The following is a 20,680-nucleotide window of genomic DNA, read 5'->3' as shown; positions in this document are numbered from 1 at the left end:
ACCATGACATAACACAACACAACTGATGGTCTCAAACGCATTAAGAAGGCAAGAAAATTCACTAATCAACTCTTGACAAGACACAGCTGTTAATTGAAAGTCATTACAGGTGGCTACCTCATGAAACTTGTTGAGATTACGCTAATATTGTGCAGAACTGTCATCAATGTAAATGGTGGCTCCTTTGAGTAATCTAAAAAAAGATTTTTTCACACTTGTTTGTTTACTACATAATTCCATATGTGTTATTTCATAGTTCTGATGTCCTCAGTTCTACAATGTAGAAAATAGTTCAAATAATGAAACACCTATGAATGGATAAGTGTGTCCAAACTTTTGACTGGTACTTCACACAAACAGTAAAACACAAAATCAGTTATTGACATTTTTTAATGGATATTGTAGTTATTATGAGCTGATATGATTATCTACAGACTGATTGTCAATAAGATGGGGCCTGTTTTAGGAAACTGAAAAATCTGGAATAACTGTTCAGAATCAGTCCTTGTTTCCCCAGTATGAACATTTGCCCTATACCATAATTGATCCATGGCCTTTGTGTTGTTGTCAGATTGATTAATAACCTATCATGGCAGATACTACTTATCAAGAGATTTCCCTGTGGCAAAAAGGGAAGGACACATATTCACAATATGTGTGAATAAATGGTAATTCTCTTCATTATACTTCAAAATTAGGGAAATAAGTGCTGTGTCATTTCTTTTGACAGGGAGAATTAAATTTCATTTCATGGCTCACATGCTTCTCCGTCTGTTAAAAACTGGAATGCCTGGGTTAGCAGTTCTCTCAGTGGGCAGCTGTGTGTTAACCAAGGCATTCTTGCAGCTGCTTGGCAGAACACATGCCAGAACTAGTGTTCTGGCATCTTTTGCCTTATGTCCTTCTGTATGGAAGAAAATTTGTTTTCCTTAACCATTATGTGGTGTTCGGGTCAAATTGACCCATATCAAATCTTTACTAAAAGAAAAATGATACAAGGATACATTTCAATACAATACATCAACCTGGGTTATTAATTAGATCTACATACACACTGAGACACAGAAACATAGAGCTAATATTGGAGAAGAGAGACACACAGATGGTTTAGGGTTAGAGATGTATTTTTCAGACTTTCAACTGTATTTCATCAACAGTGACTAAAACAGTGTACATTTCGTTGATGTTTTGTTTGCAATTTTGAGAGAGGTATTTTATAGCCAGTAACTAAAATAAGTCAAGTTTGGTTCTGGTGTTTTTAATGTTGTTCATCACCTGTATTTGCTTTACTCTAACCCTAACCCTCTAATCAATTGACAATATCAGTTCAAAATAATACGCATCACTAAGCATTATTCATACAACCCATGTCTTTATTATTTTTTTAATTAAAATTATAACTTTACATCAAAAAACTGATGACACTTCCATTTTTAAATGTGATATAGCAGAGATTATTTTCAAACATTAATCATATATGCTATTTATATTGTTTGGAATTGAGATAAAGACAATATATGTTAAGGATTTTTTTTTTTATAAATGTTTATTTCTATGTTGGCTCTTTTCCTGGGTCAACTTGACACGAATAATTCCAAATTTCAACAGTTGAATTAATTAACATTATGTCTGAAGTCTGAAAATTAGCATCCCCCTTCTTTCATTCATCAATAGGCTGTTTTCCAAAGTGTCCCAAGTGTCCAGCAATCCAACAGAATGACAAGGACACTATCCAATCAGGACTGACAGTTTCGTCCCTCTCGGTTGTCTTGTCCAATCAAAGTGGTTAACATTAGTTAAGTCCCGCCCTCTCGACATGACGCTCACGCGGGCTTCCTGTAGTTTCCGGGCGCTACTTAGTCCTACGAACTGTTGCACGACTTGTTTCATATGCCTCGTTTTAAGCGTTATTGAAAAAATTACGTATTCGGTAAGTTACTTCTGCAACTTACCTACGTCTTGCAACCTGTTTGTACCAATTTATTAAGACAAAAGTCGAGTTGGATTAAAACAACGCTGTCTCGGCCCGCTTCTGGAGTATTGAATGTGAGTTGAAGTCCAACTAACGCTAACGTTTATGTTAAGATTTAATTCTCTTGATGAAATGGACTAAGAATTGGGTTACGATAGCAAGCAGGATTAGATAACTAGTTAACTTAGCTATGCTCTCAGTAACATGTCTTTTTGCAGCTCTCCCCTCTAACTTAATGAACGAAGACAGTGGAGTAACTGAAATTTAGAGCGTGCTGGCGAGTTTGACAAACCCACTTGTTTTTAGCAAGTAGGTTAGCTAGCGTCAAAAGTTAGCTAACCTAGCATTACTAACGTTAACTAAATGCCTAAATTAGTTATGTAGATAGGCCAAACTGTATAGTCGCGCAACAATATACATGATAATATATATGTATATTAGACCTTGCAAATAACTACCTTCCTTCACTGGTTCTCATAGTTGTAAGGCAGTATCAAAGAACTGATCATTTCTAAACAGACACACAATTCAAATAGTCCCATCCGTGCTTGTTTGCGTAAAGTTTGAGTAAGTTATCGGACGAGTTCTAAATGTAACACTAACTTGCCTTGTCTCCTGTTTATTTTTCCTAGACATTACTGATGGGTTTCACCTGAATTTAAGTCAAGCCACATTTGGCTGTAAACCTGCTCCATTCAAAAACATGGCAGACAGTTTTTACAAATTGGAAGATGAAGTCCTCCCCAGTTTCCTCTGCGAGTCTGTGGACAGCACCAGTGGCCGTGCCACACTGGGGAATGTGACATTGGGTTCAGGCCCAGGACTGCCAGTGGCTGCCTCTACAGTGGCGAAAATTAGACCCGGGTATGACAACAGGTGGGAACTTGCTACTGCTTTGAACAGACATCACACTGACTATTTGACTAGTGTGAGAGTGCATATTGAAATTATTCCAGTTTTTGATGTACATTAGCATTGAAATGCTACTAAGAATAGGAAGTGTTGATTAGCAAGAAATGGACAGAAATACATTCTAAGAAAACACTGAAAGATTCTTGGAAAATATGCAGTAGAGCTGCATATGGATACATGGTTGTTAAAAGGAAGTTTCTGCAGCTCTTTTCCGTTTCTGAAAATTTCCATAAAGGAAACGGGAACAACGCTGAGGATGTTCATACTGAGTCAGGATTCAACTGTTAAATTTAATTTTTGAGCACTAAAGATAATATGGAGCTGCTTAGTATGTTAACAACCTGTTTTGTGAAAAAATGCTATGTGTTCTTGCTTTACAGAGAAGATCTTGGTGAGGTGTCATATTTGGAGGGCAAAGAACTGTATCAGGCCAACTCACAGTCATCAGTTGTAGAACAGGCCAAATTCGCTCTCAGCTTTAAAGATGACTTGTGAGTATAAACATGCTCTTAGATCACATTGCAGATTTATGTTTTACAAAGTTGTCAGTGAAGTCTTTTTTGTATTTACCTTATGTCCTAGTTCCTAGAATTGTTTTGTATTTGCTGATTTTCCTCTGTAATAGTTGTATTTGCAGTAATTCTTTTTGCATTATTTATAGTAACACAGAAGTTTGTCACCTAAAAGCAAAAGCTATACTTAACAATACAATGTAACTGTAAATTTTTCTTTTTGCGAATCAGCCTGGGAAGGTTAGATTGTTTCACTGAGTACTTTTACAGTTATGTGAATTTGGCAGAGAGGAATTCAACTGCAGTCAATCAAATTAAAAGCATGACAGCCTTATATTGAATTTATTTGTTTTGTATCAGGGAGTTCATATTATTTTTGTGCACATTCATAATCTCAAACCATATTAATTTCTTGTTCAACCATGTTTTTCCATGTAATTTTTTATGTGGCATTAATTATTTTCCTTGTGTACCCTTCATCACAGGGACAAAGCAGATGACTTCATTGCAGCCCACCGTCTCTCAGACATGCTGGTGAAGATTAATCTTGATGAAAGTGTTTCTCGAAACCAAAGCTCCATGCTGGGGCTGCCTCCCACATACTGGCCCACAGAACTTGGAACAGGTGAAAGCTCCTGCTCCTGTCTTGCTTTAGAGTGCCCATACTGTCTAGCCTGTAATACTTGATATACAGAAATAAGTAATTCTCATTATCAGAATGAAGACATATTTTTTTGGTTGATACTAGTGCGCTTTTTTGTCTCTTCTCACAGATCTGTCAACAGGGCTTCTTACGCTTCCCCAGTTTGGACATAAAGATAGTACAGATGCAAAGGTACCTATCTTGGTGGCTCTTTCATACGGGTTGACAAGTTGGCCGGTATTCTATTTTTTTTAATCTGTGGTGGCTCCTTTGCAGAATGGGCTGTTTTGAGTATTTCTGAAACTGCTCAGAGAGAGTATGTAGGTAATACAGTTGTTTCTGGCTCATAAAACCTTGGACTACTTTATGTGTGTATTAAAAGCATAAAACCTTGTGACCCATTTTAAGACTTAATTCACTATTTTTCAAATTTTGTTAAATTCCAGTTCACCTGTTTGGATTTAATTTACGTTAAACAATTTCAAAAATCAGCCTCTTTCCCCCAGTTCTTTACAAGATGAATCTTATTTTCAAATATAGGTTGCTGTTTTGGAATTTCAAACAATAATTTCCATACAAATATACTCTCTCCTATCTCATACCTTCCTTTTTTCCTGCAGTCCATACAGGCTCAGGCCTTACCAGCCACAGCTGGGGAGGACAGTGTGCAGAGTGAGGGAATGGACAGTGACCATTTCAGTGGCAGTAACTCAAGCTTCCTGGTAAATGAGAAGCTCATGTCTGTGGACAGCATGAACAGTGATATCACAGGTATGACTATCTATTCATTTTCTGGAACTTTTAACACTGCATTTTCTGCATCTTGATATTTCAGTTGCAGAAAATAAACATTAATTGCTTACATGTTGTCAAAGCTTCAGTCATATTATATTCATGTGTTTGATTCTCAGATGATGACACAGATTTCAACAACCTGCCTGATGATGAACTGGAGTTGTACTTCAATAAGCTGGTCCCTCCTGCTATGCAGAGAGGCAGAGTGGAAGGCCAGGAGATTCCTTCAACAGTAAGACTGTTATTATCACTATAATATATGTCTGAAGATTCTCAGTCATCCAGTTCATGGTGTCAAGAGTTTTTCAAAAGCAACTGGACTTGCTTGCCGTTCATGAAGACGTTTCACCTCTCATGCGAAAGGCTTCTTCTCTCAGGAAGATGTCAGCAGCAATAGTCTGGCCTTGGACTGTGCCATGCATGATGACCTCAACATTGACAGACATGTAATACCCACACACAGAGATCAATATTTATTCATTGCTTGTTACCACCCACTGGATCACAAGCTGGGGGTTATCAGAACCCTACATCAGGCTCAGAACGCGCACACAAGGACAGAGGGGAAGGAGAAGGAACAAAAACACATATGCTGGGCCTTCGTCAAAACCACACAAAAATACAGAACTAACGAGATTAAAAAAAAACAATAAACAGAACAATGTTGTAATTCCTTATGTTGCTGGAGTATCTGAAAAACAAAGGAGGTTCTTTAAAAAACACTGAATCCCTGTGCATTTCAAACCCCTTAACACTCTTGGGCAGAAGCTTGTCCACCCTAGGAACAAAATTGCCAGGCATAAGGAGAGCAATATAGTGTAAGTGGTTAAATGCAATGAAGAATGAACAGACTTTTGTGGAAACATTGGGGGAATTGAACAATTGCTTCAAGCGCATGGCACATCACAGTAGAGCCATTTTCTCAGGTCAGGACTCGGCAGACCACCTACATCTAAAGGGCAACAGACACTCATTTGAGGACCGCGATGTACACCACTTATCAGCCACTTACAATGCATTCACGGGATCCCTCCCAAGGCAACTTAACACCCATCCATACCATGACCCAGGTGACATTAACGACTCACATGATGGCCGGGTGGGTCAGCAACTCTCCTTAAGGACCCTCAAGGTGTTAATGACCCCACAAGAAGTTAAATGCCTGGATCATGGTCCCCACTAGCCAGCTAGAACTGAAGAAGCGTTTCTAATGAGGTGAAATATCTTCAAGAACCTCAAGCAAATCCAGTTGCCTTCAAATTTGGTACAAACATTCCCTCAGACTCAAGGATGTACTGATTAGATTTCTTTGGTCAAAGGTCAATATCACTGTGACCTCTCATCTGTCCCATTCTTGTGAATGTGATATCTCAGAACACGTTAATGGAATTTCAAAACATCTGGCACAAATGTCCACTTGGGCTCAAGGATGAATTGATTAGAATTTGGTGGTCAAAGGTCGAGGTCACCATGACCTCACAAAACACGTTTTTGACTTAAGAATTCCTAAACACATATAACACATTTATTTCCAAAGTTGTCAGAGGTCAACTTCAATCTTCTGCAAAAACGCTTTTGGCCATTATTAAATGCTGTAATTCAGGAACAGAAGGGGGGTTTGTGACTGTATTTCTCGCAGCTTGGTTGGTGGAGGCACACAAGCACAAGGCGATAATTCTAGTTTTTTTCATGTTGTTGAGCCAGATTCAGCAAACAAAAGAGCTCTTCTTCTTACTGTCAGGAGGTCGCCATCATGTTTTCTACTGCACATATGTAGAATGTATCAATGTGTGTGTGTACCCATGAATGTGTATCGGTAGAAGCGCGTTCATTTCTGCATCTGCAATCTGTGTCTGTTTAAGGGAAAGTGGAAACCATAAAATGGCATTTACACTACACCACCAGTTTAATTTAAAGTACCTTTTCAACTGTCATTCACTGAATCTCTTGTTCATAGGGACTGCCTGGTGCTGCTGATGACCTATCAAACATACGTTCTGCAGAACCAGAACAATATAGACACCAGTTCCTTGATAACTATGATCAGGTAAGCACACTTACTACATTAAGTCTTTGTGGCTGAGTGTAGAGGATGAATTCAGTCGTCTCACAGCCTGACGAAAGAAACTGCTCCAAAGTCTGGTGGAACGGCAGCGATATTTATTTATTTATTGCTTCTTTCATTCATCCAACCTTTATTTAAATCTCAAAGAATCATTTTCAATGATGTCAAGAGTACACTTAAAACATGATAAATACACACATAAAATAATTAATGAGAAAAACAAACAGCAGAACACAGTTAAACGGTTACATTCAGTAGTTTGTGATCATGGTTTTAATAGATAGGCACAGTTGTGTTTAGTCTTAATTTGTGTTGTAAAATATTCGGTGTGTGTGCAGCACATTAACTAAAAGCAGGTTTGCCAGATGGCAGCAGGGTGAACAGGCTGTGGCTCGGATGATAATTGTCTTTAAGTATCCTTTGAACTCAACGCAGACACCTCAACTAAGCCTTTAACTGTTTCCATCAAATTAAGGTTCTATTTCTTTGTGGGGTTTTTTTGTAATGTTTTGCTATGTCTTGTTTAACATTTCGTCAGGAGGACTTCAGGATGCCTGATGTGCGTCTGGCTGCTACAGGTATGGACTCCTGTCCTGCCAGTGATGAGGACACTGAGGATGAGCTGGAGTCTGCCAGAAGGAACAGCAATGCTATCAGGACACGGCTGCTGCCAAGCACCTCCAGACAACTGGTCAGAAAAAGAAAACAGACTTGTTAAAAAATTTTTGGCTAGACTGCAACAGTGGGGGAATGAAATTAAAATGTCACTGAGTGCTGAAGGTACACCATTGGTTGGACAGACAAGTGTTTCCCCACTGTCTGTTGCTATAAACAGGTGAAAAGCTAGTTGTCTGTAAAGTGAACTTCTAGGACAAACCTTAGCTACTTTCTGTAGAAGAGATGTCAGTCATGGCCTGTGAGTGCAAGGTCGGGCTTTTCCCTTTGCAGGCACACCTCTCTGTGCCTTTCATTCAATTGACACAGCAGCTGACATAGATGTGAACAACCTTCTGACTTTCTCTCTGAGTGATCATTTTACAAGTAAATTTAGTTGAAATCACAGCACAGCAGTTGACTTTAACTTGCATATATGATGATTTTATCAGAGAACTTGCAGTTATAAAATCAGGTTTTTAGCAGCAGCTTGGACGTGACTGCTGGTTAACATTTAGACATAATGGGCCACGTTTCAGTCACTATTTAAAACTTGTTCCATTGTCTGACAACAGAAACAGAAAAACATGTACATGAGAACAGCTTTATTGTGAATTCATCTGTATTAAAACATTGTATCTGTGAGCACAGAGAGGAGAGAAGCAAACAGATAAAGGGCTGAAACCTTCTGACACTGGGCAGCATGAAAATGCAATGCAATGATGAAATAAATATGCCAGTTAGCACATTATGTCATCTAGTGACATTTACTGACTTTTTGAGCCATATCCATTGAAAGTAGTTATTTACAGCAGTTCACAACAAAACTCTGATATAATTAGCAGTATATAGTAAATCCAGTGTCTAGTAGCTTTATCATTCTTACCAAAATGTACTGTACAACAAAGTTTTGCTTTATGCATCTAATGTTTTTATGTGTCTGTTTATCAACACATTGGTACAGGTTGGAGAGAGTAATCGTCCCAGTTTCAGGCCGGGTTTAGAGGGAGGCAGTTCTGATGATGAGTCTTTCAGTGGCCGCAGTGGTCCATCTGCGTCTGGCATCGAACACAGACGATCAGCTGAGGGACAAGTCATCAACCCGCCTGTCACAGGTGTAATATCTCTTTCACTGTCATTGTTTTCTTTTCGGATCTCTGGCTGGTTTTTCTGCATCATTGATGTTTCAAAATGAAGGCATAATAAAACTTGATAGTTAGAAGTAGAGGGAACATTAACTTACCGCCTGTTTGTTTTGTGTCATTGTGTTACCCCAGGGGATGGAGGAGATGGGAGCAGTGGGAGCGAGGAAAGCGGAAATTATGGGGGCGTCTCGACCATCCCTCTTCCAACGAGTAACGTCCAGACCACTTATGATGTGCTGCGTGGGCTCGGGATTGTGGGTAGTAGTGCTGTTGGTGAAGATGAAGAGGGTGATCTGAGTAATCTGGCAGGACATGGAAGGAACGGCGTTTCCAGACATGCTGAGGTGAGAGTAAGGCTCACGCCGAGCACTCTCACAAACACAGGTGTAACGAATAATATCGATAAAGGCTGCATTCCATGTAGCAGCAAGGTTGCTTAGTGGAGCAGCTAAAAGGAACAGAGGTATGTGGGGCTGGATGTGAGCAATGATTTCCTGATTCCATTCAATTTCCCTGCACAAAGTTCAGAATTTGGACATTTTGAATTGATTCTAATGATTCTGTTCCATCCAATGTTGCACAAAACACTATTCAGATCTAATGCTGGGAACTTTAAATATTTCTACATTCAACAAGTGAGCAACAGTGTTGCTTCCTTCAATATATAATTATGTTAAGTGCGCAGTATTGGCTAAATTGTAAACACCTTTGCTGGTTATAAAACTGTGGAACAAAGATAAATTTTTCTTGACTAAAACCTGACATTTTTTTTTAACCATGCTTGTGCAAACTCTTTATAGTGATGATTTTAATGGCACATCGTTATATTCTATAGTTTTTTTTATACCTTAAGAGTTTTTTGGGTCTGGTGCTTGATTTTATATGTCGTTTTGCAGATGGGTGATCGTGTGGGTCCTGTAGGAACAGGGGAGGCCACCTTCTCTCTGGGGACATCATTGGGAACTCAGAGGCTTTCTCCCGTGAACTGGAGCATGGTGCTGGACCGACAGGAGGCACTGGTGAGTACAGACATATGAGTGTGATGTAACTGTAACTGACCAACTGGTCAGTCATAGTAATCAGATTATGCAATTTACAAAACCAACATAAATTGTCTTAGTTAGGTGTTTGGCCGCCACGTGCCACCAGAACAGCGTCACTGCACCTTGGCATTGATTCTAGAAGTCTCTGAACTCTACTGGAGGGATGAACCATTCTTCCAAAAGATAATCCCTCACCTGGTGTTTTGATGATGATGGTTGGTGGAGAGCTCATTAGTCCAAAATCTCCCATGGGCGTCTAATTGGGTTGAGTTCTGGTGACTGAAGGCGACAGCATATTATTCACATAATTTTCATACTCATCAAACCATTCAGTGACCCCTCGTGTCGTTTGGTTTGGGGCATTATCCTCCTGTTTCTCCACTCGTTTTTCAAGTTTTTCCTTTGATTTGTCACCCGTCTGTTTTCATTTTTATAATGTAGTTTAATATTCTAGCGCATTTAAATGAAATCTGTTTAGTGTGTAACAGCCACTGTTGCAACAGGCGTCTGTCAACATTTTGTAGTTGGTTTCAATATTAAGGACAAAAGTAAGAGATTGTAGCAAAACTAACCAATCAATGGGTGAGCTAGGTGTTTGTCATTCAGAAGTTAGAATTGGGATCAGTTCTAAAAAAAAAAATGAATTCAATATATTCATATCATTTTAATTGATGTGGACATGAATGTGGTTCTGACCGTATTCCAGGATGCTATGGAAAGCACAGAGCCTGGGCCCACTGTTGACCGACTGTTGGACTCAGTCTACCTGAGGAGTGGAGCTGGACTCAGAAGACCTCAGGACTTAACAAACCCAGCTGTCTCCCACCTTCAAGGAACCCAAGGAAGCTTCCACCTCTCCCAGGTATAAGAGTAACAGGGAACTGGGTCAAAGTAAGATTGAGTCTCCAACAGCATGTGGTATTGACTAGACCTCATCAATGCTGAGTGTAGCTCCATTCTGAAGTCGTGGCTGAATGACATGAACATTAACACATTTTAAAATGAGTTTGAGAAGTAAGACAAATGTATTGGTACTAGTTGTAATGGTGATGCAGCTCTGCATACCTTCTTGTCTACCTTCCCTCAGGTGCTGCTCCCAGACTGTGATGATGATGATGATGAGGATGATGATGATGGTCACAGCGGAGTAGATGAACCTGATGGTGCAAGATCCTCCTTGGGCTTCAGGGGCGGGCCCTGTGGTAATGTGACTGCTGCAGATGCCTCAGGCAGCACCAGCGAGGATGACACAAATCCTCTTTCCACCTCCCTGGAACCCAAGTATTTCTCCCAGAGCTTCCACCAGGAGCAAGAAGATTCAGATGATGTGTGGAACCATTGCCCAGACAACCTAGAGCTGGAGTTTCAACAAGGTAGGCTGTCTTTTTCTTCAATGTTTAGATACTGAGATTTAGTTGATACTAGCTACTCAAAGTTGTAAATATTTGTGCATGATGTAATATGTTAACAGCATTGCTTGTCTCTTCAGCTGCCAGTGCCACTCATGGAGTGGTGTACCAGAATGAAGAGGGGCAGTGGGTGACAGACCTGGCATATTACTCCTCCTTTGAGAAAGAGGTTGATGGGAAGACGTCAGAGAATGCTGGTGGCAATTTTCAGACTGAAGACTTCGTTAATGCCGGTACGTACAAAGTCCAGAGCCCTGTTGTAATACAAGGAGATTGTTGTACTGTAGTGTTTTGTTGTTTGTGCAAAATACATTTATTGAATTGAGAATTTTGGCCCCTTTTTCCTCCGTCACAGGTGTTGCTTTGGAAAAGATAGTTAAAGATCAAGAGGAGTTTGAAAAAGAGCACCAGTTCATGCAGGTATACATATACATAAGCTTATGTTGCTCCCTTCAATCCAAAGTGCACTGGCCTATATTTTTAATTTATCAAATGAACATATATGAATGAATGATTTGTAGTGTGTTTTTCAAGATAACTCACTAACAAACTTGTAAAGCACAGCCTCTTATGGTTTGTTGTTGCTCTTCACATAGGAGGAGAAGATTGAACCGGCCAGCAGCAACTGCACCTTCCAGAGTGACTCATCTTGGAAGGTCCCCACCAACAGCCACATCCTGATGAGGGATTCCCAGGTTTCCTCAGAGTTTAAGCAGGGGGACCAGAGCTACCTGCGGCTCTCCTTAGGGCAGTTCTTCGAACAACGCTCTGAAGCCCTGGGCTGTTTAGGCAGCACTGGTGATCTGGATGGGGTTAAACGGGTCAGTGGAACTTCTTTCTTGGTTTGTTACTGAGATAGAAAATGTACTTTCTCTCAGTCTGTTGGAAGCTGTACATGGGATGTGTTTCAACATTGATGTATAATTGGTGTCTGATCGCTGCAGCTACCAAGGTCTTTTTCTTTAGCAAGAGAGACTGAAGAAATAATCATGGTATGGCTGAGGAAAAATCGTATTTCAGCAAATTTTTTTAGTCAAGTTATTGTTGAATCTAATAATGTAGAGTTGAGGTTGCATTAACTTGTGCCGTTTAACCCTCTGGGAAGGAACTTTAAAGTGTGTTAAAAGCTTGTTTTTGTTCTCTAGCCATCCTTTGGTTACATCATTACCTCTCCAGAGAAGAGGGAACCATTTGCCCTCATTCACCCCTCAGAGTTCTCAGCTGGAGTCAAATCTCCTCACAATGACACCACGGAACTCAGTGAAGCAGACAAAACACTAAACCCAGGTGTGTTGCGGCTAATACAGCAGTACCTGGTCTTGTATGCATTGTTGTTTATTGTTTATTTATTATCATGATCATCTCCTTCCAGAGGACCTAGACAAAACTCTAGAGGCGCCAGGTGAAAGGATGTCACCAAAAGGTGATATTGATCCAGAATGCAGTGAACAGGAGGTACAGGTATGTTTTTATATGTTAGTACTTGAATGTCTCTATGTAGGATTACGTGCACAATTTCATGGATTTCTGACATAAAATTACTTCACTTCTTCAGGACCATACTGTTAATGTGGCACTACCTGACCACAGTGAGGGCTCTGGCTCTGAGTCAAGCTTAGGCAGCCAACTCTACGTCGCCTCAGACAATAACAGCAGTCATCTGATGCTGAGTATCAGCACGATTGCTTCAGCCATTGCCGATGCATCCATCAGCACTGACCCGTCGCAGCTGGCTGCCATGATCATGGAGCTCTCCAAGAGAAGTAAGGCAAGGAATCAACCCACGTCTGCTGGACCTGTTGGACCTGATGTTTGCAGCACAGAGGAGCCACACTCAACTGAGCATGTGAGGCTTTGAATGTTTTTTTTCAAATATTATTCTTATATTTAACAGTATGTATTTGAGTCAGTCATTTCCATGCCCAGCAAAAGAGTTGCACTTAATTTTCTGGTTTTGTAACAAACCGTGATCAAATAGTTTTAGCATAGAACTTGTGCTCAAATCCCAGCATGCTGTTCTGTGAAATAAATAGATTCTTTTCCAAGCTTTTATTAAAAAGGTATCACTAACAAACTCAAAAATATGTTAATTCCTTGTATACAATCCTGCTGTTGAACTTAACAATGAAATGTTCTCTTTGTGGTGACTGAAGTAAAATACTTCAATTATTATCTGTAATTATGAAGTAGGAATCTGCCATATGAAATAACTTTTCAGTAGGGCTGAACAGTTTAAAATCAAAATATTATCAAAATATCAAAATCGCAACCATAAATGAAGCATTGTGGTGCTACAAATAGTACTCTCCAGATGTAAGGAAACCTGCTTGTTGAGTACAAGACCCAACAAAAATCACATCATCATTTTTACATTTTTTCAGTGAAAATGAAAAGCAAAAAATTGACTATTCCAACTGAAACTCATATCGCAATGACAATATCTGCCAAAATAATTTCTCTAGTATATCATTCAGCCCTACTTGTAATCAATGAAAATGTAACTTCTTTACATGTTCATCTTAAAAATCAACATTTAAAACGAAAAAAATCCCTGTTCTGCATCTACATAGATCCAAGATCAGAGTGCCATGTTGGACACACTCCAGAGAAGCACCTGTGTTGGAGAGCTGAGTGCATTTGACATTGAGAAATACCTGAAAAAGACTGAAGTATCTAACGTCAGTGATGCGTCCGTGGCACATACTACCTTTGACCTGACAAGCTGGGCTGACAACCTCATCAGGAACCCTCAGACAGGACCCCCTGAGGAACAGAGGAGATCATCTCCGCAAGTGGACAGTGAGACTCAAAAGATGCCCATAAGTACAAAAACTGAGGAGAGAGACAGGAGAGGAAAGACAATGTTAAACATTAGCTCATCTGCATCATCACCAGGTAATAAGGGGGAAACAAAAAGGAGCTTGATTCCTTGTCCTCGTTCATCTGCTAGCTCTGCCAGAAGGTCTGTGGGGTCAGGCCAATCTTCTACACACAAGGCTCCTGCAGACAAAATGGCAGCTTGCGATACCACCAAGACTTCTAGTTCCAAAGGCAGGACCCCCACAGAAAATGGAGTCAAACCAGAAGAACTAAACCCACAAATGTCCAACAATTCTAGGTCTTCATTAGAAGAACCACCACAAAAGACCGATAACGTCTCTGCTGCCTCACCTGACTTGCCCAGAACCTCCCCAGGATCGAGGAAAGGGCAGTCATGCCTGCCTTGCCTTAAAGGTTACTCTCCCCCGACTCAGAGGGTGAGGACTGCAGGCCAGCAGAGGCAGGACAGACCCAGTTATTCTCCGGAGAAAAAACCACCACCCCGAAATATCGTGGCTGCTCCACTACCATGTAGCTCTGTGGAGAAGCACGTTGGCTCCTCTTGCCAGAACATCCGTTCTCCACTGGACCCTGCATCTGGTGAGTAAAAACCAGAAATATGGCTGTTGTTTGTTCTGTTTGTGTCATTCACACAACTAGACATCAGTAGCAGACACAAGGGAGGTATTTCCCCTGTTAGACATCATCATGAACCTGAATGTTAACATTAACTTTGTTTCTCAGAACTCCCGAAGGGTTTTTCAGAGCCCTGTGTGGAGGAGACGCAGTGTAACTTCAGACCGTCCACTTCTCCACTCACCCACTCTTCACCAAGCCAGACCTCAATTCCCAGTGCTGATTGGTATTGTATCACATGAGGTTTCCACAGATCGTATTAAATATTAATAGGAATTTATAGGAAGCCAAAAAAGATAACTGTTTAATTATCATTAAACAGTTAGCTTTTTTGGCTTCCTATAAATTCCACAATAATTAACCCACAATAATTAAATAATTACTAGACAAGAATGGAGCTGCCACATTATTCTTGAATAATTACTTGGTTGTCTAGTCTGGTTTAATTTATGTTGTTTAGCAGATGCTTATCACTGACAGATGTCAGTCAGTCATTATTAATGTATTACTTTGCCTCTGTGTTGGCTTCCCAGCATGGTGTCGCCTTCTTCGTCCAGTGGAGGTCTGGCAGACAAACGTCCAGGTCTTGACTGCTCTCCTCAGTCTACCTGCTCCAGTCCTAGTCTCAGCAGGCTCACATACATCTCAATGAATGATGGCACTGTCATACCTACACCTGAGAGACAAAAGGTAACATAGCACTAATCTGGGTTACAAAGTGTTTCTTTCTTCAGTATTAAAACTTTCTACAAGTTCCTTACAAACACTTCGCCTTGCCTTTAATTGTTTTTCCCTCCACAGAACAATTGTACCATGGCACTGAGCACCACCATCATCAGATTCAGTCCAACTCCACCTGTGGAACCAGATGCACAGTCTAACCTCATTATTCCTTGCCTTCCTAAAAGCCTGGACCATGTGCAACCACAGCACTCTAAAAGTCTGGACCCACTACCAGCACCGCAGTGTAAAAGCCCAGAGGCCTCACGCAGTGGTTCTGCTCTGAGCTGTACTCGCAGTCAGAGTGAATGTAACTACCACTGTCCTGGGGACAGGACAGGCGATCTTTCAGCAGGTTGCCAGACCCACAAGCACCTCTCTGAATCCAATGTGAGGCAGCTGACTAAAGTGGACTCTGGCTATTGTAGCAATCTGAACATTCAGCAAACTAGAAGCACCACAGCTCCTCAGAGCTCCCAGCAATGGGGAGCTGCTAGCTCAGGCTCATCATCTGTGTATGCTGGTGGCCTTGGCATGCCTCCATCCTACTCATCAGAGGAACTTCACTACGTGCCCATCCCCAGCTTTAAGCCCCAGTGTGCTGCTGGCCTGATGGACCTTCCCCACCAGGGAGATGTGCAGTCACTCCTCACTGGACGCTCTCTCTACAACTCCCAGCTGGCTCAGCAGTATTTAGGATCTGAAGCTCCATCACATCCTAGTGCTTATCACGTGGGAACAACAGGAAATGGTCTCTACAGTGTGTCCTCTACAGGTATGACTTCTTTTTTTTAACCACTTTTGAATAAAATTGCTGAGCTATGTCTGAAAAAATAATAAAATATAAAATATCAAGAAATAATATTACTAATAACACATCAACTTACCAGCATACTGATTAAACTCATGGAATACACTTGTTTAACTGATTCTGCTTCCGGTCATTTTTTCAGGCACACCCAACAGTGATCTAACTGTGAGACACATCCATCCCACATCTGGTCCTCTGGGAATCTCGGGGGCTGCTAGCTCTCATCACCTCCCCAGACCCCATCAGAACCAACAGGACCTGGGTATGAGGGGGAAACTCTACAGGCAATATGATGAGGAGCCTCTGGTGGGATGTGGTCTTGAGGAACTGAGAGGTAGCAATGGTCTTGGTGTTTATAAGAAGTTAACAATTTCAATATATTATGTGCATTCTTGATATTAGAAAAACTGAGAAGACTTTTAAACGGTAGTGAGTTCAGACTGTTGTTGTTTTGTTTCTATTCATCACACCTTAACTAATTGTATCTGTTGGCAACAGTCTGTTAAAGAGGTAGATAATCATTTTCTTGTGCATAGGAGAAAATTGCAACAAGCAATTTAACTCTGAATTTCTACTTACTGCAATCAATTATAATGTTCAAGTCTTTGCATCTCATTATCTTCGTTTGCAGCAAGAACATTACTTAGCTTTTTCTCTGCATGGAGGAGCAGCATCAGTGTTCCACATTTTGCTTTCATCCTCAGGCCAAGTGGTTGTACCAGGGGAGCTGCGGTTCCCTCATGCCTGCTGTGTAGGCATCGCCTCACAGACCTCACTCAGCCTCTTCAACCCCTCTGAGAGATGGCAGCAAGTGTCAATCACTGTCACCAGCCTGGCTATTGATGGAGAGAAGGTGAGCAGAGGGCACAGAGGTGTTGGTGGTGACTAGTTCTGTGCAGTACCAAAGCACATACACTAAGAGTGTCATCGAAATTGCGTCCAAAACCCTGAAATGTCAAAATGTGAAGTAAAAACTGACTCAAAACTGATTGATAAAACCAGGTGACAGTACACTGAATTTGTCTTCAATGCCAATTCCTACAGGTGGATAGCTTGCCTTATCAGTGGCTGATAGTGAAGAACAAGACCATCATTGGGCCGAAGAGTACAGAAGAGCAGAAGGTGTTGTTCATACCTCCGCAGGCTGGTGTCTACCAGTGCGTCCTCACTGTTTGCTCCTGGCCTGCGTCTGCTGAGACAGAGGTGGCTTCCAGGGCTAATATCTTTGCTAAAAGGGTGATGCTGGTTGCCATAGCAGAGAATCCTGCACTAGAGGTGAGGGCTTCCTGTTGGAGAACACGCTGAGATTCATGTACAGAGGTGGGGTTTTTGAGATAATGTAGATGTGTCACTGCCTGTTCCCTGCATTACTGAATGATCCATGAATTAAATTAAATATGTTCCATATTGTATCTCTGAGATAGCGTCTCTAATTCATTTTGATTCTCAGGTTGAAGCAAGCAAATCTGGATATTTGGATTTTGGAGACCTTCCAGGAGGCAGTGCCAAAGCTCTTCCTCTCAAACTGCTCAACAGGACTCATGCCACAGTACCCATCCGCCTGGTCATTAGTGCAGTGAGTCAACACTACAGTTCCACATATTCTAAAACCACTTACTAACACACACATACTATCGACAAAGGTGATGCAGTGACCTCCAGTGGCAGCTGTGTGGATCTACACAGTTTCAAGACAACACAGTGTAAAGGCTAGAACACTCATTTAAGTGCAACATCTGAGAGTTAAGCAGCTGGGTTTTGGTTTAAGACGCCTTGTGACCTTTGGCATAAAACACAGCTTAAGTTTATCCCAGTGTTTGAACATCTGACCTAATAACAGAGCAAAAGCTGAGTCTGAGTTTTATCACTGTTTTGACATTATGAAATATGACCAAAATATTTGTGGGTGATTTCCTCCTATAATGGCAATTTTTAAGTCAACATTAAAAGTTATTAAAAAGTAATTTGATGCAATATGTTGTAAATCCAACATAAATATGGTCTTTATACTTCATCTCTATCAAATGAAATTGCTTTTTAAAACTCATTCTTGCTTTGTTTGTCAGTGCAACGCTGCAAAAACACAGAAGTGGCAATAAACTGTAATGACTGTAAACTGTGGTTCACATTCTACGTCTTATTCCTTTAGAACGCAACAGCGTGGCGATGCTTCAACTTTTCCAAGCACCCTGGTACCATGACATCTGAAGCAACGCAGCAGGCTGGACACATGACCCCAATGTCCTCTCCCTCGGTGATGAATCACGTGATGCACGCCAGCTACGGAGAGGTTAGTCGCCAAAATCATTGCAACCGTAGTCATTATTTATTTATTTCATGCTACATCTTTTTGTTTCACATTTCCTGTGAAGATGGCTGAGGTAACATTAAGATATTATGCGTCAAACAGTTTCCAGACAGAGTCTCTATCCCACCTGAGGAGCTAAACTGGTGTCACTGCTCACATGATCAATTTTACTTTTTTCCTTCAGAATCCAGCAAGCTTCATGGTCTGGGTGCACTTTAAGGCCCCTCAGAAGTACAGCTTTTCAGGTAATCAACATTGACTCAATTCTTAAATAACGCTTGATGTGTTAACTACTTAATAGGTCACTGAACCTATAATGATCTATGAATTATTAGACCTTTTGATTTTCCTTGATTAAATGAAATCATAAAATGTGGTTGTGCTTGTCAGGGGAGCTTGGTCTAGCTGATGAGTACGTTGCTCGGGTGGACATTGAACTGGACTCTCCTGGTCCGAGTCATGTGATTTGGAGTATTCCCATCAGGGCCAGGTCTGGAACTGCAAGGGTCCATGCTCCTAAAGACCTGCAGGTAGTCAAGCTGCCATATGGCTGTTTTTAGACTGGTAGTGTAGCTCTGCACAATACATTACAAAGACATGACAGACATTAAGACATTGTAAGTCTTGTGAAAATTTTTTAGCAAAGAGATAAACCAGCTTGTACTGAATTTGCCAATTTAATTTAACTAAAAATCATTGTACCAGCATGAGGTGTAGTTAAAGAGGATTGACTGTGTTAAAAGAAAAAAGATAAAAGAAATGATTGGTCTCATAAAGAATCACACACAGTGATCATTCTGATTATAAATGACCAACTTTAACAATGAAGCTAATCACTTCAGATTTCTGTGTTAAGAGTGAGAGTCTTTGCAGGTTGACCAATTTCTGTGTGTATTCTGTCTAGACCGTCAGCCTGTCTGCTCCACTGGGTAAATCTAGTCAACAGACGCTGCCATTAAAGAATGCTGGAAACATTGATGTGCAGCTGAAACTCAAGGTAAATCTGACATTTACTTTCCTTATTAGATGTGGGGTTTGGGTAAGCCTCTGTGACATTTTGGGCTCAGACTGTGGCACATACAGTGTGGCTTCATTCATATTCTGTTTTTCTTGTTTTTTCTTCTCGTCTTCTTTCACTTGCCTCTGTTGTTCATTCTCTTTCTAATTTTGTTTCTTGTGTTTATTCTTGCCTCTTCCTCAATTCCCCCTTTTTCTGTTTTGACCCCCCCTGTCTTGCTTCACCTACCACCCTCTCTGCATTGCATCTCTCATCCATCTGTTTTCCATCCCTTACTCCTTGTTGCCTTCTCAATATTCAACCCACTGTTCCTACTTTTACCTTCTCTTTTTCACTTCTGTTTCCTCTCATTTTCTCTCTTTCATTCCTCTGTGTACAGAGCAGTGACGCTGAGGACAGTTTCTCTGTGACACCTGATGAACTGCTCCTGAGAAAAGGAGAGGAGCAAGGGATCATTGTGTCCTTCAAAGCACAAGGCAACAGGAAATGCAGAGAAAGGTATACAGACAGTCATTACATTTCCATGCACTTCAGATGATATATTTGGTTTTCTGGTGTAACCATATTAAGTCCTTTAAAGAAGAAGTAACAATTTCATCCACTCCACAACTGGGTTAGAGCATTAGAGAAACCAGGATGACCCAACTAGATATCTGCTGGAGGAACCTGACATTTTGGTCACCTGTACGGGTAACCAGGTTTCTAGACTTGGAATAGGGGATAAAATGGATGAATGACCAGCACCTAGAAAATGTGGGGTGTTTTTTGGCATTAACTGATACTGTTTTTCCATATGGAACCATGGCTTAAGAGTTTCAGTATCCTGGCTTTCAGGTTGAATCTGTTCTTCATTTGGATAAAGTCTTGGATTGAATCCTTGAATATCCCAAAATAGGTCACATGTTCAGTGGCCATCTAAATTCACTCATTGGAATTAACATTGTCGTTATGTTACAGCCTTCTCACCATTTTGGTGTTGCCGTCAGGCCCTCAGTATGAGGTAACCCTGAAAGGAGAAGTTGTCCCTGAAGACTCGGGGAAACCTGCTGTTCCCTCTGCTGCTGTCTTAGGCTCTGGTCTGGCCAAAGACATTCCCCCGATTCTCTCCAATAAACAGTTCATAGCTTGGGGAGGAGTCACTCTGGGACGAGCTGTGTAAGCAACTTTTCAGTTTTTCATTAATTTCACTCTTACTTGGTTACAGAAAAAACACTCTA

The 20,680-nt window shown here is 40.9% G+C and overlaps 1 protein-coding gene across 1 annotated transcript in view; it reads left to right on the top strand.

Annotated features, from left to right (window-relative positions):
• The first annotated feature begins 1,855 nt into the window (after nucleotides 1-1,855).
• Nucleotides 1,856-20,680, top strand: part of cep192 (centrosomal protein 192) — a 29,988-nt gene continuing 11,163 nt past the window's right edge. The window contains exons 1-34 of the mRNA XM_022753525.1: nucleotides 1,856-1,930; nucleotides 2,605-2,848; nucleotides 3,265-3,375; nucleotides 3,882-4,021; nucleotides 4,170-4,231; nucleotides 4,660-4,810; nucleotides 4,951-5,066; nucleotides 6,792-6,881; nucleotides 7,438-7,590; nucleotides 8,518-8,668; nucleotides 8,831-9,042; nucleotides 9,595-9,717; nucleotides 10,448-10,603; nucleotides 10,829-11,114; nucleotides 11,231-11,383; nucleotides 11,506-11,570; nucleotides 11,747-11,971; nucleotides 12,296-12,437; nucleotides 12,523-12,611; nucleotides 12,706-12,996; nucleotides 13,721-14,570; nucleotides 14,715-14,832; nucleotides 15,140-15,296; nucleotides 15,408-16,101; nucleotides 16,280-16,471; nucleotides 16,842-16,990; nucleotides 17,182-17,412; nucleotides 17,588-17,713; nucleotides 18,287-18,427; nucleotides 18,630-18,690; nucleotides 18,836-18,975; nucleotides 19,350-19,442; nucleotides 19,843-19,961; nucleotides 20,421-20,618. Coding sequence (XP_022609246.1) covers nucleotides 2,676-2,848; nucleotides 3,265-3,375; nucleotides 3,882-4,021; nucleotides 4,170-4,231; nucleotides 4,660-4,810; nucleotides 4,951-5,066; nucleotides 6,792-6,881; nucleotides 7,438-7,590; nucleotides 8,518-8,668; nucleotides 8,831-9,042; nucleotides 9,595-9,717; nucleotides 10,448-10,603; nucleotides 10,829-11,114; nucleotides 11,231-11,383; nucleotides 11,506-11,570; nucleotides 11,747-11,971; nucleotides 12,296-12,437; nucleotides 12,523-12,611; nucleotides 12,706-12,996; nucleotides 13,721-14,570; nucleotides 14,715-14,832; nucleotides 15,140-15,296; nucleotides 15,408-16,101; nucleotides 16,280-16,471; nucleotides 16,842-16,990; nucleotides 17,182-17,412; nucleotides 17,588-17,713; nucleotides 18,287-18,427; nucleotides 18,630-18,690; nucleotides 18,836-18,975; nucleotides 19,350-19,442; nucleotides 19,843-19,961; nucleotides 20,421-20,618 — 6,158 coding nt within the window. The 5' untranslated portion in view covers nucleotides 1,856-1,930; nucleotides 2,605-2,675. The remainder of the gene's footprint in view (nucleotides 1,931-2,604; nucleotides 2,849-3,264; nucleotides 3,376-3,881; nucleotides 4,022-4,169; nucleotides 4,232-4,659; nucleotides 4,811-4,950; nucleotides 5,067-6,791; nucleotides 6,882-7,437; nucleotides 7,591-8,517; nucleotides 8,669-8,830; nucleotides 9,043-9,594; nucleotides 9,718-10,447; nucleotides 10,604-10,828; nucleotides 11,115-11,230; nucleotides 11,384-11,505; nucleotides 11,571-11,746; nucleotides 11,972-12,295; nucleotides 12,438-12,522; nucleotides 12,612-12,705; nucleotides 12,997-13,720; nucleotides 14,571-14,714; nucleotides 14,833-15,139; nucleotides 15,297-15,407; nucleotides 16,102-16,279; nucleotides 16,472-16,841; nucleotides 16,991-17,181; nucleotides 17,413-17,587; nucleotides 17,714-18,286; nucleotides 18,428-18,629; nucleotides 18,691-18,835; nucleotides 18,976-19,349; nucleotides 19,443-19,842; nucleotides 19,962-20,420; nucleotides 20,619-20,680) is intronic.

This window comes from Seriola dumerili, unplaced genomic scaffold (genome assembly GCF_002260705.1).
Source record: "Seriola dumerili isolate Sdu_G_001 unplaced genomic scaffold, Sdu_1.0 BDQW01000191.1, whole genome shotgun sequence".
Taxonomy (NCBI): domain Eukaryota; kingdom Metazoa; phylum Chordata; class Actinopteri; order Carangiformes; family Carangidae; genus Seriola; species Seriola dumerili.
Note: the sequence above shows the minus strand (reverse complement) of the source record. Positions and strands in the feature narration are given on the sequence as shown.